General features: G+C 32.9%; 1 protein-coding gene across 4 annotated transcripts; it reads right to left on the reverse strand.

Annotated features, from left to right (window-relative positions):
• Nucleotides 1-12,707: 12,707 nt before the first annotated feature.
• LOC146935024 (F-box/kelch-repeat protein At3g23880-like) lies at nt 12,708-17,268 on the reverse strand. 4 transcript variants are annotated; one of them, XR_015030104.1, is made up of 3 exons: nt 16,071-17,268; nt 13,630-13,757; nt 12,708-12,994 (listed from the first exon to the last, which is right to left on the reverse strand). XR_015030104.1 is itself a non-coding variant. In XM_085750243.1 (2 exons), the coding sequence occupies exon 1, from the start codon at nt 17,230-17,232 to the stop codon at nt 16,099-16,101; it is 1,134 nt and encodes a 377-aa protein (XP_085606369.1). In that variant the 5' UTR covers nt 17,233-17,268; the 3' UTR covers nt 12,708-12,994; nt 16,071-16,098. The 4 variants fall into 4 exon arrangements, 1 of the variants encoding a protein (XP_085606369.1); XR_015030103.1 differs by having other exon boundaries at nt 13,630-13,837; XR_015030105.1 differs by lacking the exon at nt 13,630-13,757 and adding an exon at nt 14,227-14,268.
• Between the last annotated feature and the right edge of the window lie 2,164 nt (nt 17,269-19,432).

Raw genomic sequence — 19,432 nt, forward strand, 5'->3', positions numbered from 1 at the left:
TCAATGTTATAAGATGAATAGTTTAAGCCTATCAAGTAGATGTACATGGATAAGAATAAAATTCAAATTCTGTTTTTCTATCTTTGAAAGGTTAAACACGGTTGCAAAAAGGGGAAGCAATTATTTCAAAAGTTGAAAAACAAAAATTGCTCGTAGTTTTGAAAGGGTCAAAATATAAGAAAGAAGTAAGACTTCTTATTTACCCATATAGTTATAGAAAGTTAAATTTCTACTTCTTCATCATAAGTATTTGATACTTGATGATTAATCTCATATTTGTTGAAATATAGACAGTTTTAAAGAAGCAGAACATTAACTATAAGTGAAGTTCACCTACGTCTGGAATGGAACAAATTGTTTCATTGACTATAAGAGCTTATGCTTGGACTTAAACTTAACTTAATATGGAACCAAATAATTGTTATTAAATTTCATATAAAATAGAAACATTAAATCATAAATCTTGTATTGACAAGAGAAGGATTATGTAGTTGAATGATAGACAAATATTGTCCTATTGTCCTAATAATGTTTTCTATACAATGTGCTGATCAAGTAATGGATTTGAGTTCCATGATCTTGATAAGCTAGTCTATAACATATGAGAAAAGGATCAAATGAGATTTGAACCTTTTGTATATCATTGGCATCACTGTTTAGTACAAACAAGTGTGATTCACATTTCCAAAATCCATGGATATGGACTATTGGACTCATTTGGTTTTATAACATTTGAAGGATGTGAGTTCCACCTTTCAAAATAAATTAGTATACCGGTAAAGGTGAAAAGGACACATAATCTATTTGAGTTGATATACATATGAGATGTATATGAAGCACTAAACATATTTGCTGGATATTTTATTTCTCTTACTTCATCTAACATTACTAATTAATAGTATATGAGTGTATTTGACACAATTCAAGAAATCTTTGAAATTGTTCAAAGAGTTTAACAATGAAGTAAAAGAAATAGGTTTGAAAAGTATAAAGACCATATGAGTAAGTCGAGATGGTAAATGCTTGATTAATGAGTATAATTATTATTTATATCGCTTCATGTTTGACATGAATCGATCTAAAATAGTTTGGTTATAACTCATTGACTCTTGATTTTAAATTAAATTACAGTTATTCTTCACCCACTACAAGTTCCAATAGAGTAATCATAAAGACACCATATTAGATATGGAGGTAAGAGTACCTAGTTTTTGACTTTATGATAATTTGAGGTTATATGGTTTATTAGATAAACTAAACTACAAATTAAATGAATGTACATTTGTGGAGGTACCCTAAGGAAACTAAGGGATACTGATTATACATCACCTTTCATGACAATAGTCGTTTGTCTCTAGATCTGGAGTATTCCTATTAAAGGAGTATGTCTCTGCAGGAGCCAGTGGGAGTGTTGTAGAACTTGAATTAAGTCAAGTACCACAAAATACATGTATCTTTAAGAATGGAACATGAACTAATTCAACAAAGGGTTGTTGTTAAATCACCAGTTCGAGTAGCACAAGATCTAGATGAGTTTGATGTGTCATATCACTACAATGAGTAACATGATTTTGTCATGGCTCAACAAGGTGTTATGATTTTCATGTTAGATGAGCCCCAAACTTACTAGAAGGTCGTAAATGGCCTGAACTTTGAGAAATGGCTAAATGCCATGGGATCTTATAAAGAATCCATGTACACAAACCATATATGGATATTGGTTAAATCATCCAAATGAGTATGACTCATGAGATGAATGTGAGTTTTCTTGTAGAAAGCTGACATGGATGGTATTATGAATACATTTAAGATGTGATTGATTGTAGAAGGTTTCATGCAACTCGTGATTCAAATCATGACGAAACTATTACATCATGATAATGCTTAAATCTAACGATCCCACTTGTCATTATTGTATAATGCAAATTCTAGGAGATGGACAACGATGTTGCATTCTTTAATTAGAATGACCTTATATATGTATTTGACATATATGTAGGGTTTCGTTAATCCAAAGGATGCTAGAAAGGTATATATATTACAAAATTCATGTATGAATTGGAGCAAGCTTCTTGAAGTTGAATTTTTGTTTTATTAGTGAAGTTTTATGAAAAACTTTGATTAATAAAAATCTTGTGCACACAAGGAGAATAGTGGGAGTATTGATATTAGTTTGGTGGAGTATGTGGATGACATACTAGTCACCAAAACAATTTATCTACACATGTGAGACATGGTTAGAAAATTATTTTCAATATGTACCAAAATTGATTGTAGTGTTCGACACTAGAATACTTTCAAGAATATCCATGGATGTCTTAAAGGACTAAGGATTGTTTCTTGAACACGGATTAAAGGAACATTGTAAAGAAGTTACAATGATGCTGACTTTAATATCGGTGTACAGTATATCCAAATCGCAATTTGGAATAAATGCTATGCTTGGATATCAACTATCAAATTTGTAAAAGTACAAGCTTCAAATAGTTGTTGTTTCTATTACAGATGTCAAATATATATGATTTGGATTGTTTAGCTCATAACTGAGCGAAACCATGTGTCTCTTGCGTTGCGGATTTCATTGATCCCGTCTGAGGTGAAATTGGTTTAATCTTGCGAGCAATGAATACTTGATCTCACCAATAATCCAAATGTATACTTTGACACTTCAATTTCTTTTCGATGGAAGATCGAAAGTGGAAATTGAAAGAAGTGTAACCTACCAACATAGGAAAGAGTTCCTTATCTACTAGAATAGTATCATGCCCAGGGTGTGCTTGATGCCAACACTTGATCAATATATATTGAGTTAATATTTGATTGGCTTTTAGTGCTAGTGGGAGATTGTTGGAGTAAGCCCTAATATCCAATCAATATTGATTGGGTTTGGCTTTGTATCATGATATTGATATAAATATATATTGTGAATATATATAATAATAAGGCATTTCTTTATTGATTTTGTTATGTTTCAAAATAATAAAGTCCCTAGAATAGATAGTTCATGTAATGGAATATTAAGTGTGACTTAATCATGAGATTACATTACGTAAAGAACGCTATTCTTAAACATATCCATAGTCAAGCTTTAATATGAATTGGGATAATAATAAAGCATAAAGACTATTATGTATGTAGACTGATGACCGCATCTCATGGGTCATTGATATTGAGATATTAAGTCTATACATAGGTATAAATATTAGGGGTAATATTTATACTGGATTGACTGATAGACTTTTAGCAAGTGTACTAAAAATGCATCGAAGTAATAAAATAAGTTCGTATCCACGAGGACTGTGTTAATCTCAATTTAGCAATAAAGTAAATATTTAGGATGTATAAAAGTTATTTTGTTTGCCTTAGGCAGTTGATTGGTTTGCATAAAATTAAATAAAGACAAAATAAAGATAGTTTGGAGAATATAAGGAGAGAGATGAGACCAGGTCTTTCGAATCATCTGAGTTCCTCTAATTGGTATACTGCACCTATTTCTCATGAATGCTTTTCTAGTTTCACGATGATTAACAAAATAGCCCTAATCAATCCCTTGACTTAGGACCCTCTTCTCAGATTACAGTCCCTAATTCCTTAGGTGATCTAATATTCTTTGAAGGTTTTAAGAACGTTAACCTATTATCACTAATAAACGATTATCTATTCCTAGACTAACCCTGTTTATCAGAACAATTCAATTAGGTCTAAGTTGAAAGCTATGGTCAGTAGTCATTCATTCTCACTAAATCATATTTATATTTGATCAGGATATAAAAAGCATTAAGAACAATTGAATTGAATAAAACTAGATTGTCATTCACAATAAATAGAGTTTCACAGCAACATGTTTCAATTAGGGATACACAGAATCATCTCAAACCTAATCTCCAAGGAATTAGCTACTCATGGATAAAACAATTAAACAACATAGATAAGAGAAATTACAACCAGATGTGTTCATGAAATTTTTGTTCTTCAGGTTGCACCTTCCTTCTCACTGCCGGTCTCTTTCCTATGTGCCTTCGTAGCCGCTTTTTGTTAATTCTCCCTCTGTGTTTTCTTTTTGCCAAAGCGTGATGCCTTTTTATATATTTCCATGTGCCGTTTTTTTCTTTCCAATTCACAAGTGCCTTTCCTTCATGTTTTTTTCACGGGTCAACACCAAAATGGTTGGGTCAAAGCCCAATTTTTACTTTCTAATTCCTGGCACATGCAATATGTGTGACCATATGATAATTAAGTCATGATAATATCATCTTATCGTAATTGTTCAACACTCCAAAGTAGGTCACACCTTTCTTATCTCATCTAGCCATTGATCATAGTAATAATAGGCAATAATACACTACTTGACTCAATAACAAGAAAATGACAATTTATTTAAAATGACTCTAAATTAAGTACCAAACTAATAAGAAAAGAATAAAAACTTAACTAAAAAGACTCTAAAAATAGTGAATGACTGACTGTCATCACAACCCCAAACTTGAACTGTTACTTGTCCTCAAGGAACAAACTTGTTAAATTGACAATCGACAGTAAAATAACAATTACCTGATCAAGCGATAGTACCCAAAAGTTCAACTCCTTACTAGCTAAAGATGAGCTAGTTTGACTTGTATGCATCCACCAATTCACAACCCCACGCAACAATATGATAAGGGTTCCCACTCAATCGACATGCAATCTACATATTACCATACGCTTGAAAAGTTTCTAAACGTCAATCAAAATCAATGTCAATGCACACTTTGAGGTCTTAAAGGGTTATAACGGGGCTTAGGTGAAGGTGTGATAATATTTGGATAAGTAGGCTACACAAAATTTGAGTTAGGCCTTCCTACGGAAGTTAAGCACAAAATTCAATCAATCATTCATTCACCTTTTGGAACAACAATTCTTGTAAAGGTACTAGAGAATACTTGAAACTGTTGGGACAGTCGAGTTTAAAGTTACTCGGATTTTCAATGTTTTGTCCCCTTTTCATTCTATTTTTTTTTTTGATACACCATTTTTTTTTTGTGTGTATTTTTCATGATAATGTTCTTTCTTTGTTCTCTATGTTCTCTAGTACCCCCACCCCAAACTTAATTGGTTGCAAATTCCAATAGCAACCCCAAACTTATTATTTAGCAACATTCTACAATGCCTAACTCAGAAAAAACAATATGGGACAAGTCCTAAAAGTCTCTAAGCTTGTAATGTAGTTTGTCATCGAACAAAAAGTTCTAAACCTACCGGCTCAATTTGGCTAAGAAAAGGATAAAATATAACAATTAAAATCAGGGTAAGCTTCAAAAAGCTCACAGGACCAAGCACTTTTGCCTCAGTGTGTATATGACAAAGATCAATCGGCAGTAAAGAAACAATGCAAGTTCTAGAAATATAGATGCATGGAACACTCTATATAAGTAAATTGGAAAAATAAAATTTGGCCATGAACCTTACAGTGTTTAGATTTCTGGGAGTTCTGACTACCTATCTTTAACTGCCGTACACTTCGCCTTTGAAACACAAGTCACTCCTCCTTTTGAACTTTTGGAATACCACTTGAACAAATATTTGTTACTAAACTGGAAAAAGTCAAGTAAACAAGCAAATTCATCAATAATAAACATGTAACCATTTAAAGTTACAATAAATAGAATCAAACTGAGAACTGACACAACTGACATCTGACAAAGACAAAAAAATAATAACTGATGTGGACTTTGATTTTTTTTTATTTTTTGTCCATCTTTTCATTTTTTTTTTGTTTGCTTTTTTTTTAATTTTTTTTACTGAATAAAAATACCTGCAAAATAAAAAACATTAGGAAAAAAAAAAAGGATGGGTTGCCTCCCACCAAGCGCTTTCTTTTACGTCCTTGAGCTTGACGCTTCAACCACTGTTAGGGTGGCAAAAATGACAGAAAAAATATATCATCTTTCTTCTTCCTCTTGTTTGGTAGGAATTCCATGAACTTCATAAAAAGAAGCAGATGCTCCCATGCTCCCATTGTTAAACTTTTGAAATTGGAGTTCTCCCACCATAAAGAAGAATATGTATTGGTTTGGACACGAGTGATTTCTTTAACCCCCAATAGTTCAAACTTTGGGAAAATATCAACACTCTTCACTTTTGAATTTTCTTCCAACACAACCTCGTGACACTCAGTCTCCATCTGAACCAACATCCTCTGAGACTTATGTGCATTCTCAACAAGATCACCACACTGAACATCTAACTTATCAAATGAAACTTGATTTGACATCAAGAAATCATCTAAAATATTTTGAAGTTGAGTATTGTAATCGATGTTGATCACCTCTTTCTTCCCTTCACAATTACTACCTGGTTGATTCGCCTCATAACGACCACTTCTCAAATTTAATATCGAGTCCAAATATTTTATCTTCAAAGATAGCATATATTTTTCATACTGCAACGTAACAATCTCTTCTGTGTCATAGAGGCGTAACCTGTCTACTAACCTGTTCATCATAGCTGCAAAACTTGGATAAACTTTTTAGTAGCACTGTATAATGAGAAGAAAACTAAAAGCATAAATCTATGTTTTTTAATATATATATATATATATATATATATATATATATATACAAAAATATAAATGACAGAAATCCTAAATAAAAACAAAATTGCCAAGTTGAAATGATTTAACAGTCCCCGGCAACGGCGCCAAAAACTTGATAGACTTTTAGCAAGTGTACTAAAAATGCATCGAAGTAATAAAATAAGTTCGTATCCACGAGGACTGTGTTAATCTCAATTTAGCAATAAAGTAAATATTTAGGATGTATAAAAGTTATTTTGTTTGCCTTAGGCAGTTGATTGGTTTGCATAAAATTAAATAAAGACAAAATAAAGATAGTTTGGAGAATATAAGGAGAGAGATGAGACCAGGTCTTTCGAATCATCTGAGCTCCTCTAATTGGTATACTGCACCTATTTCTCATGAATGCTTTTCTAGTTTCACGATGATTAACAAAATAGCCCTAATCAATCCCTTGACTTAGGACCCTCTTCTCAGATTACAGTCTCTAATTCCTTAGGTGATCTAATATTCTTTGAATGTTTTAAGAACGTTAACCTATTATCACTAATAAACGATTATCTATTCCTAGACTAACCCTGTTTATCAGAACAATTCAATTAGGTCTAAGTTGAAAGCTATGGTCAGTAGTCATTCATTCTCATTAAATCATATTTATATTTGATCAGGATATAAAAAGCATTAAGAACAATTGAATTGAATAAAACTAGATTGTCATTCACAATAAATAGAGTTTCACAGCAACATGTTTCAATTAGGGATACACATAATCATCTCAAACCTAATCTCCAAGGAATTAGCTACTCATGGATAAAACAATTAAACAACATAGATAAGAGAAATTACAACCAGATGTGTTCATGAAATTTTTGTTCTTCAGGTTGCACCTTCCTTCTCACTGCCGGTCTCTTTCCTATGTGCCTTCGTAGCCGCTTTTTGTTAATTCTCCCTCTGTGTTTTCTCTTTGCCAAAGCGTGATGCCTTTTTATATATTTCCATGTGCCGTTTTTTTCTTTCCAATTCACAAGTGCCTTTCCTTCATGTTTTTTTCACGGGTCAACACCAACCCTCTGTGTTTTCTTTTTGCCAAAGCGTGATGCCTTTTTATATATTTCCATGTGCCGTTTTTTTCTTTCCAATTCACAAGTGCCTTTCCTTCATGTTTTTTTCACGGGTCAACACCAAAATGGTTGGGTCAAAGCCCAATTTTTACTTTCTAATTCCTGGCACATGCAATATGTGTGACCATATGATAATTAAGTCATGATAATATCATTTTATCTTAATTGTTCAACACTCCAAAGTAGGTCACACCTTTCTTATCTCATCTAGCCATTGATCATAGTAATAATAGGCAATAATACACTACTTGACTCAATAACAAGAAAATGACAATTTATTTAAAATGACTCTAAATTAAGTACCAAACTAATAAGAAAAGAATAAAAACTTAACTAAAAAGACTCTAAAAATAGTGAATGACTGACTGTCATCATTGACCCACCGTGAGAATACTACATAGTATGTTATGAAAATGTCATAAGATATTCTCACAATGATAATAATGCATATCGCTCTTAGACCTGAAACCACTATGATCCCTAGATGTGGACTCAAGTGCTTTGTTGCCATTCTAACGTTGTCTGTAAAAGGATAACCATAACGTTGGTTGATGGGTACTTGATGAATCATGCTGAGGGACATGAGTGTGCTAGATGGGATTTGTCCCTCCTCATAAACAGGAGATATATCTTTAGGCCTCTTGATGAAATATGACTGTAAAATTGCATGGCCATGTCGAACTAAGTCAATATAAGATATTGGACTTATTCGTTATTCAGTATATTTCGGAATCAAGGAATATAAACATTGATCTATACAAGGGTGACAATATCTATGCCTTGGGATCAATAAAGATATCGAGACAAAGGAGTAAGTGTACACATGAGTATTATCATGGAAAGGTTTCGTCAGATCACTTGACATTCTTGTCACTTGGGTAGCAATGATGTGTTGCTAGATACCGCTCATTGTTTATAATATTAAATATTAGATTTAATATTATTGCCAACGTGACTAGAACCTATAGGGTCACACACAAAGAACAGTCAAAAGAGAAATATATAAGTATGACTTATATAAGGGGTGCGTTTAGTAAATAACCCTAATTAGTTAGCAAAATTACTAAACTCGTTGTTGGGCTTACTGAAGCCCAATAGTGACTTATGACTTGCAGAGCACACTAGAAGTTCTATAAATAAAACTCTGGTGCTGAAGTTTTTGGTTACACGGTTTTGAAGCAACCCTCTTCTCTGCACTTCTGATTCCTTGGCTAGCACCGAGTTTTGGAGGAGCACTGTTCGTGTGGACTTGCTAGAGGCTTTGCTGCTTGCTGCTTGCTTGGCTGTGATCGAGATTCCAGTTTCCAGTTTTTCAGCTTTCAGATTTCACAATTCGAGGTAACAATCGAATCACTGATTCATGTTTGAATTTCGTAATGATCCAAGGAAAGAAAATCGAAATTATTCCGCCGCTTCTACTCCATTCTTCTATTCGATTTTCCTTCACTTTTCACATCTTCTTCCTGATTCCGACGGCAAATAACATGGAGAGATCGATTCTGATAGAAACATGTGTGCCTTTAATATAAAAGAATCAGTACCGTTCCACTATTTTATCACTGCTACAAATCATTATATACAAGAAATTGGTAATTTGCAATTAACGGCTTTCAAACAGTTTTTTTTCCTTCATAAATTGGTGTAGGCTTCCTTAGATGTTTGGTTCTCATATGGAATTGGTTTCAATGCACCGATTGTTTTCCACACCACCACATGACAGTGATGAATGGTGCAATTGCATCAATACATGAATGATCAAAATAAAACCTAAAAAAAATTAATATCTCCATTTGAGAAGAACAAAATGATATTGAAAATTAAAATTCTAAAATTTGAAATTTTAAACTCAATGGCGTTGGTATCTCTAAAAAATATATATCAATGGACTCATTAGGCAAAGGTGTGTGTGCCATTGCCACGGAACTCAAAGAGGTTGAAAAGGGAAGGGATGAATTAACTTTAATTGCACCTATGTTATGTAATGCTCCTGATTTAACCACACCTAGGAATTATTAGTAATTAATTTTAGCCATTAATTATTATTAAGATGAAGGGTTAAGATTTGGAGTAACTCGTTTGAGTTACTCTTGGAGTCAATATATCCCTCCTCATATATATATATATATATATATATATATATATATATATATATATATATATATATATATATTTCTCATATACATTGCAACCTATACAAATAATTTATCTATTATTCATGAAATCAATTGGAATTAGAGGAAGCTAATGAATTCATTGTATTTTGGATAGCTTCATTTTGATTGGTGGAATTTTAGGTGTGAAAATTGACTTTTGAAATTCAGATATGTGAGAAGCAAAGATTGCTTTTAATTGTGTTCTTGAGTTCTTTAAATTCAGACAAAAATATTGTTTTTTTAAATTGTGTTCTTAGTTTCACCACTTTTAATTGAGTTCTTCAGACGGAAAAATTATTCTTGAAATTGAGTTATATCAATTTCTAAATTGCTTTGATTGGTGAAATTAACATGAAAATCGTGTTTCTAAATTTTGGATGGGTTTGCATTGATCGATATTGGATGGGTTGGTTATTTGATGTGTGTTGGAGAAGATGAAGGAGAACATTAATTGGGCATGGGATCAGGTGAGATAAGGAAAAAAAAGATACACAAATTAATTGAACCAATAATTATGGACCATTGGATTAGACAAAATTGATGGTTGAGATTTGGTGTCAACGAATTCGTTGACACCTGGTGTCAACGGATCCTGTCTATATATATATATATATATATATATATATATATATATATATATAATTTGACTAAGAAGTTGATCAAACTCCAGATTACCAGAACTCCTTTTTGTATAGGAACCGGAGGTTAACAAAAAAAAAAAACAATTGTTATAGTTTCAATCAATACCATTTTAATTTTAATAGTGTCAATTAGAAATGTATAAAAGGAAATTTTACCCTGCACCCTACATTTATACCCTCACCCCAACAATTTATGCAAACTGCCCATTTTACCCTCTTATATAAAGTAAAACCATTTTACCCCAAAATCCTAGTTCATTTTAACCTTCCGAAAACCAAACATGGTGTTTGCTGTTTGTTAGATCTAATGGAAAACCTCAACAGTATTGACTTCTACTTGGATTTTCAAATTGATCGTATTGTTTGGATTGGGGATTATGCAAAACTATATTGAATTAGGAAAATTGTGCTCCAATTTTGATGATTGTTTTGTTAACTTTTGAGATCTAATTGATTCTATTGTGTTGTCATACTGTTTGATCCTACCGAAGTTGTGTTGGTGAAGCATAATGTTGGAATTTTACCCTGGTTCAGCAAATACATTTGTCCTGCTCTTCATATCCTCATTGGTTTATAAGATATACCATAACAAATCAGTTTATTTTTTGAGAATGTATTTTTTTAGTTTTCCCCAAAAAAATCTAAAACAAGAAATATTCATCTGAGTTTTCCAGATGCGTGTGTAGGGGTGAAATCACTCTAAGAAAGTGAGGGTATAAGTTAAATGCTAAAAGGATAAAATTGGAATTATTTAGGTTTTGTAGGGGTGAAGGTATAAATGTCGGGGTATTAGGTATAATTTCCTGTATAAAACTGGGTTCGGTCTTGTAACCTAACCTGATCCAAATACAATGGATCTGGTTTGACCCTGTAAATATATATATAGCGACAAAAATAAAGGATATGGTAAAGACACAACAAAAATAAATAGGTTCAGGTTACCCTCTCGAATTATTCATTTTGTCTCAATATTTTTTTTTTGGTGAATACATTTTGTTACAATTTAGTTTGAGTACAAATATATATTTTTAATAGTATTTTATAACACTCACATTCCACTCTATGCTTTCACACACGGAGGCTCAAACTTTCAAATTCATGGATCTAGTTTTACATTCTCTAAGTTCATGCTATGGATTTGTTGTTTGTACGTGTATTGTGTTGTGATTGTAATGACATTATAAATATCAAGTTCGTATGTTGAAAGGTAATATCCAATTTTGTCACACGTTGATCCATTGATTTATGGTCACAAAGTTGTTGTACACAAAGGTGTTAAATTAAACAAATGAAATTATAATTTTTGTTCAAGGCCTAAAGGGATTAATGCCTACACTCCTTCTCATGATTTCTGATCCGATGGTGACAAAAATAATGATTTTATTGGTGAAGTCACAATTCAGTGAAAAAAACATTGACCAACAAATTCTTTTTCACAAGAAACAAACATATACAATTAAAAAAAAGGATAATCTGATGATTTAAAGCTCCCATATACGCAATGTCTAAGAAGGAATCCCGTTATTTTGGTGTATTGTATGTTGTCGTTCCCTAATTTTTACACAAGAGACGGTTTCCAATACTATGGTAATTAACTATAACATTAGCTTAGTTTTTACAACACAACCAGAAAAGAAAAAGAACAGAGAGATTTAAAAGAGAGTCAAGTAACACAAGTACATCAATATAAAACTAAGCCATAATTTGAAATAGCTACATTTGCAAGAGCTCTCCACCAATCTATTTCACATCAAAACATTGTCAAATTTCTTAATTACACATACTTAGAATAATCAGAACTTTTCTTTATCATCTTCCACTGTATCAAATCAAAATTTCAAGATTGCTGCAACAAAAGAAATCAATGATACTCATAACAGACCAATAAGATACCAAGTCTCCAAGCAAAAACTTCACAATACACAAAAACCAAATCGAAAACAACATCCCAAAACAGAACCACCAAAATTGATCCTATAAGCAACACCCCAAAGAGGCCTTGACAATAGCAGACCACTATCAATGGCAAAGAAAACGAAAACACGCAACTCCAAACCAGAAATAATCGGCCACACCAACCATTCAAAAACCTGCTACACCAAAATGACCAGATCCACAAAACAAAGAGACAGTCTACAGAAGCAGACCAGTAATTGAATTGGAATTGTCATTGCAGTGTGCTGGTACTTCAAGTTTGTTACAATTGATGTAACACATTAGACTAGAATAACACAGCGAAACATACAAGTCAAACATATTAGAATTTGAAGATTGTATTTTCTTCCAAACAACATATAATAATAAACCCAGAGACAAGTTTAGCTTGTCTATTCAGAACATATAGTTTTTTCACCTCATCTAGTTTTACTACATAATATATAATCAAAATGAACTTAAGAATTCCACGACCCGAAAACTAAGATCCTTTATCACCGCCATCTACAACAACGTTCCAGACCACAAAATGAACCTAAGCAGTTCAGACAGCCAGTGAACACCCTTCTATTGAAATGAATAAACACGGCCAACCTGAAAAAGAGACATTTCAACTATGACGTTATAAGTCCATTTTGAAGCTTGAGGTGCGCTCAAAATTAAAATATTGAGACAATATAAGGCAACACATGAGGAAACAAAACTCTCTACAATCTCAGACACTATATCAATCATATCCACGTCATTTCACCAATGTTATGAATTGTACAATGTGTTACGTGTGTGTAAGAATTCAATAATATCATTTACACAACAATATGATGACCATATATCTTAGAAGCAAACCAACTTTAAAACCCTTGCAAATAAAATACCAAAATATACAAAACTTTCATTTTCACATTAATCATTCAACCAGAATAATCAGTTATCATGTAATCCATTACCCACTATCAAAAAGCAAAAGCTAAAATATAAAAACCATAATGCTCATTGTCAATTTGAATTTGTGCATACTATTAAGGTTATCAAAATCATGATTCAAATCGTAAAAATCATGATTCAAATCGTAAGATTATGCAATCTTAATTGTCCCACACAAGAGATCCTGTACAAGATCACTTGCTGAGAAAACCGTAGCCAAGATTGTGAAATAGCAAAACCGTAGCAAAGATTGTGAAATCGCAAAATCGCAGCCAAGATTGTAAAAATGAATCAGTTTTTTGTACCACAAGTGCGATCACTCAGTCCATTTCCCAATGTTGTGCCCAACATTGCAGCCATTTGTCTCTGAATCACGACGCTCTGTCTTTCCCCTGTTGGGATTCATTCAGTTTCCACTCTCTCCCACATCTCTCTATCAACACTCGAGACAGTGAATACTTAGCAGTTATGGAATAAATGCTAGGCATTAATCACAAAACTAGACAGTGAATCCTGTTAACATTTTAACTCAGCCAATCACAAAACTAGACACCACTAAACAGTAACAACAAAAACAAATCAATCATATGCACAATTAAAAGATCAATATCATGTCAAAACAGAAACCAAAATGTTTCAAATAATAATTACCATCAAAACCAACTGAGTGGTAATGGTAACCGTTAATTCAAAATAAAAAACTTAATGTACTATATGATAAATTTAGCACTAACAACACATAAAGTTACCAAGAAATTAAAAAAATGTTAATTTCTTTAGAAAATTGATGACTAACATGCACGGAGGGAAGCTCTATAGAGCAGTCAACTAGGATGAGCACTAAGCCACATACCCAAGCACTAGCAAGGATAAACATGTTGACATTCTGTTTACAACCTCACCTTTTCATTATCTAGGAAAATACTGAAACAGAAGCTGCATTCCTTCAAATTCTCAGAACCAGAAAAAAAAAAAAAATGAGGCAAAGAACTACATTTCAAACTCACTATAAGTTTCAGAAAGCTAAATATGAATTCTTCACACACATGTGAAGTGTATGATACTATGATAATCAAAAGGGCAAGTGGTGAAAGAACCAGATCTTCACAAAACAAATAGTGTGCTGATTTTTGAACTGCATGTTGGAGAACTGAAATGCTACATGTTTTAGAGTATGAAATAGCAACCTATGAGTTTCATATATATAGAAGAGAAGAGGGATAAACTTCAACGGGAATTGCAGAAAAGAGAACTATGTCTTTGGGAGCACAAGAGTGAGCCAATTCCATAATAAAGGTATTTCTGAGAGTAAGCAAAAAATGAACATGATATGAAACAAGTTCAAACCAACTAGCAAATCTAGATACTAGCATTGCTAGAAGATTATTGAGATTGAAAAAAAAACCTTGTAAAAACAATAAGAAATAAAAAAGGAATAAAATCTAAGAAAATGATTCATCTATTCCTATCTTTTGGGACACTTTCTCTTCAATAGAGCAATGATATATTGACAACCAAAAATCTATATTAGAGATATAGTTTAGCTTCAAGTATCTACAACTTTGCTTTCACCGTATATATCCATCAAGCAATTCTAAGAATTCAAGGATTTCAACATGGTAAGAAATATTTAAAAAATTATTTTGTACTCAAGACGGTATCAATATATGGTGTTGGACAACTTTTTGGTTATCAATTTATCATTTCTCCTTTCAAAAATTACCCAACCAAACTATTGTCCTGGGTAGCGATTCAACTCACTTTTACTATGTGCCAATAATTTGCAGTAATGAACATCATACCAGACTAGCGTATCAAAAAATAAAGGTCCAATAACACAGAAGGACCACGTTAATCCCAAACTATCATGGGAAACTTCAATTGGAGTGTTAGAAACACTCTCTTTTCAATACTCACTTTCTTATTGGGTAAAATTTATGTCGGTCTCACACTCAAAAAATAAGTCTCGCATAAAATGATGGGACCCCACATAGATTTCACGCAATAAGTAATAACAGAGTGAATGTTGGATAGAGTGTTCCTAGAGATCATCTTCCTTAACAAAAAGTTTTTTTACATTAGCCAAGGTCTGATGATGAATTGTTTTCACTCGTATCAGACTATTAGGAGCAGATGAAGGGTATTAAAAGATGAAACTCCAATTTCATCTACTTCACAAACCATTCAAAACCCACAACATATCAGAAGAAAAATTAATCATATATATCTTAGTTATTCTTGTTTTACCCAAGAAATTAAGGGTATTAAAGAAAAATATTAGAAATAAACAGAAAACAGGGGTATACACGCAGCCAACAACCAAATGAAAGTACAACACACTCGAGTTGTTCCATAATCAAACTAAGCTGGTTGAAAACAGTTTAAAACTAGTTACATATAGGTTAACATAGTTGAATAAACAAATTTTCTGATTCTGAACCAATTTTCCATAGTTCAAAAACTAGTAAACAGATTTGAGTACAAAATTACATTTCCAATTGAACTGATTTCTCAAACCATTTTAGAAAATCAAATGATAAACCATTTACTGCAATTCATGATTATTAATTATTTAAAATAGAATGCAAGATTAGAGAGAATCAACAACTCAAATTAACAGTTCTATTGAAAATAAAAGCAATGTCCAACCTATAGATTCCCTCAACCATTAATTTAGCAATGATCCAACAAATCACCAAGAATCAAATCAGACATAAAATAAATAACACAATAAAAAAAAACTAACCATATATATGTTGCAGTTGAATCCTTGCTTAAGGTGATACCAAACTCTCAATGTAGACATCTGAGCATATCTGTCTATAGTTGTTTTGAAACTCAGGAATATTCAGAGTATCAGTCTTGGAATCATAAACAACCACCTTGATATTTCCACCTTCCATTGCATAAAACTCTAGCAGCAGTTGGTCATCCTCATAAATATATAAAGGTTTGAAGGGCTTGAGACCATGATCTTGTATGTCGGGAACAATGTACAATTTAGTCCAAGACTCTTGATCTCCATACTCCTTCATAATCCAAACATCCATAAACATATCACTACTTCCAGAGAGACACAAGCAATCCCTCATCAAACCCAACATCGACGAATCATAATTGAAATTAGGTAGCAAAAGATGTTGATATGACTCCTTCTCTAAATCAAGAGAAAGAATGAAATGCATACTTAAGTCCGAATCATCCGTTGCGAACCAATTAACAGTGCCACTCAGAAATGTTCCGATATTATGGATGCGGTAATTGTTTGGGATATCCTCTATTCTTGTCCAATAATCAGTCCCGAATGTATAAACACTAACTTCATTTTTTGTAGAAACAGAAATGACCTTATAATTATGAATGAAATGATCATACCCAAAGCTTATGGAAAAAGTATCTCCCAAAGGCGGCAATAACTTAAATTTTGTAATGGAAGGGTTCCACAAAAAATAACAACCTAAATCGAGTTGACCACAAAAGATGCCATCGGAAGAGCACCTTAAGTCCACAAATTTCTGTCCATGGGGAAATGAAGTTGTGATACTATTGGGAGGGTAAAGTTGTGTCTGTGTAAAAACGGTGGTAGAAGTAGAAAAAATGGATGGGATTGGGGAATCACACAGAAGCCAGTCACTTGAGATGTCGTCCAATAATCGACATGTTAACATGAGGTGGTGGCGCTTTGTTGACAATTGAAGATGTTTCTTTGCGAATTTTGGATCAGAAATAAGAGAATTGAAGGACTTACAGAGGCACCGCAGCTGTCCGAGTAATTTGATTGGAAGCCTACAAAGAATCTCAGGCAGGACATCGAGCGGAAGAGTAGGAAGCTGGGTTGACAGAGAAGAAGTAAGGACGATGTTGTTTGGAATTGGGTCTTCATCTTCATCGCTGCTAATCTGCGCCATTTCTCTTCTCAACAACAACGACTAAGTGATGTGAAGTGAAGGGTTTGATGTTTTAAACGGCGCTACACTGCTTTCTCATCATTCTTATCTAAATATTTCAATACTTATTGTTTTCTTCTTTTTTCTTTTAAGGGGAGAGAGAGAGAGAGAGAGAGAGAGATAGAGAGAGAGAGAGATAGAGAGAGAGAGAGAGAGAGAGAGATATAGAGAGAGAGAGAGAATTGTTCTGGACCGAGAGAGAGAGAGAGAGAGAGTTGTTCTGGACCGAGTAAATGCTCAAAGTCCCATTTACTTAGGTTTAATATCAAACACGTCCAAATCCAGCATTTGGAACAATTACTCGCAACACAACTCCTCCTCGCGCGGGGGGTGGTCGCAGCAAACAAACACTCGCTCGGCGGTTACGATTCCTTTGAATATGTAACCATCGAGCCCTACGTGTGTCAGACAACGGCCCGACAACCTCCACTCCCTATATAAATAGGACTCTCAGCAGTCTCCAAGTTTAGACTCCTTCTATTTTCAAAACCGCTCACTTCTACTCAATACTTGAACCCTTGATCTTCAAAATGAATTAAATAATACCCTCCAAAATTTCATACGATAAAATGAATTAAATAATACCATTGAATTCTTCCGATCACAAACCAATTATTCGGCAAAGGTGGTATTAGTGTCTTTTGTTTTTTGTGAAAACATCCTCTAATAATCATACCAAAAGAACAAAATGGAGTTTCAACTTGCAATTTCATAAAATAGTTTAAGCATTATTTGTGGCCAATGGTAGCAAAGTATTCTTTAATTTTTACAATAGAAAAAAAAATAGACTTCAGACAGAGTCACCTAACACAAGTACATCAAAGTTTCACGACAAAACTTTTGGTAAGGTTCAATCGCTGCAGAATGTGGTAACATCAGAGCTTAATTTGCTTATGCTTCAAGGGAGAGAGCTGAATTCTTCTATTCATGGTTCACTCTCGTCTTTTGAGCCACACAACCTTCTTGATCTTTCCAATAATCCCTTCATTATTCCTCCTAGTTTGTCTGTGATGCTAGTATATGTCAGTTCATATGATCAAAACTTTCTAACACGTTCACATGGTTACTTGATAGTTGACATGACTTTGGTATCTGTTGTTTTGATTTTTACAGGAATTTCTTTATCCTTGGCATAAAAAATGCGGTTGTGGTCAAACAGACCGTATGAATTTCTTTATCCTAGCATATTGACGAACGTAAGGCTGAGAGCACCTCTATTGTTCCAATTTAAAATAGGAAGATCTTCAAATTCCATGATAAAACATATGGTGGAATATGATCACAAAAAGTGTACTCTCACAATGAGGAGATAAAAAACAAGCTCCCATAATGAGGAGAAAAACCATTTTAATCCTTCAACGTAATTATATAGCTAAACACAGGTGGAAAATTTGAGATGTGGAGGGAATTTCATGGAACAGGTAGACGGCGTTGTCAAAATTCAATGGAGATGGTGTTAACTAATCAAATTACGAGTGAACTGGATTAAAATTTGTTGTTTCACTTAGATACTTGTTTAGTACGTGCATGGCATTGTTAGGCTACGGTGATTGTAGCTGGCTGATCATTAACTTGCACTAAAATAATCACAATTTCAGTTTAGATAGAAGACCTTCTAAACAAATTAAGGATGTATGATAAAATCGTGGAACAGCCTAATATTTTTTTACTTGTAAATAATATTGGAAAAATATATTGTCAATTTAATCAATGGAACAGCCTAATATCACTTTACTTTTACTAGAACCTTTTCAAGTAAAATCATTAATTTTATTGATTCCTTATTTATTTATTTATTTATTTATTTTGCTAATTATGTGGTCTATTGGCTAGACTACACACCTTAAATTTTATTTAATTTTACGTTTGACAAGAGAGAAGTGAAGAATTCTTGACAATATGTACTTACAAGACATCATCTATATTTATTTTAATTCATAATCTTTAAAAAAAGTATGACTATTTCATTTGGAAAGGGAAATAAATAAACTGAAACGAAAACATAATGAAAAAAAAAAATGTGACATATATATTGACTTTTTAATTTAAGGCCGTAGACTACTGAAACTATTGTCCCATTAATATTCCATTATGACATGAGATAGGAAGAGTTACTTGTTGGCAAGTTGATTATTAGATCGAATAGAGAAAAATGAAGAAA

This window comes from Medicago sativa, chromosome 3 (assembly GCF_051527215.1).
Source record: "Medicago sativa cultivar Bolivia chromosome 3, Bolivia_mono, whole genome shotgun sequence".
Classification (NCBI taxonomy): Eukaryota; Viridiplantae; Streptophyta; class Magnoliopsida; order Fabales; family Fabaceae; genus Medicago; species Medicago sativa.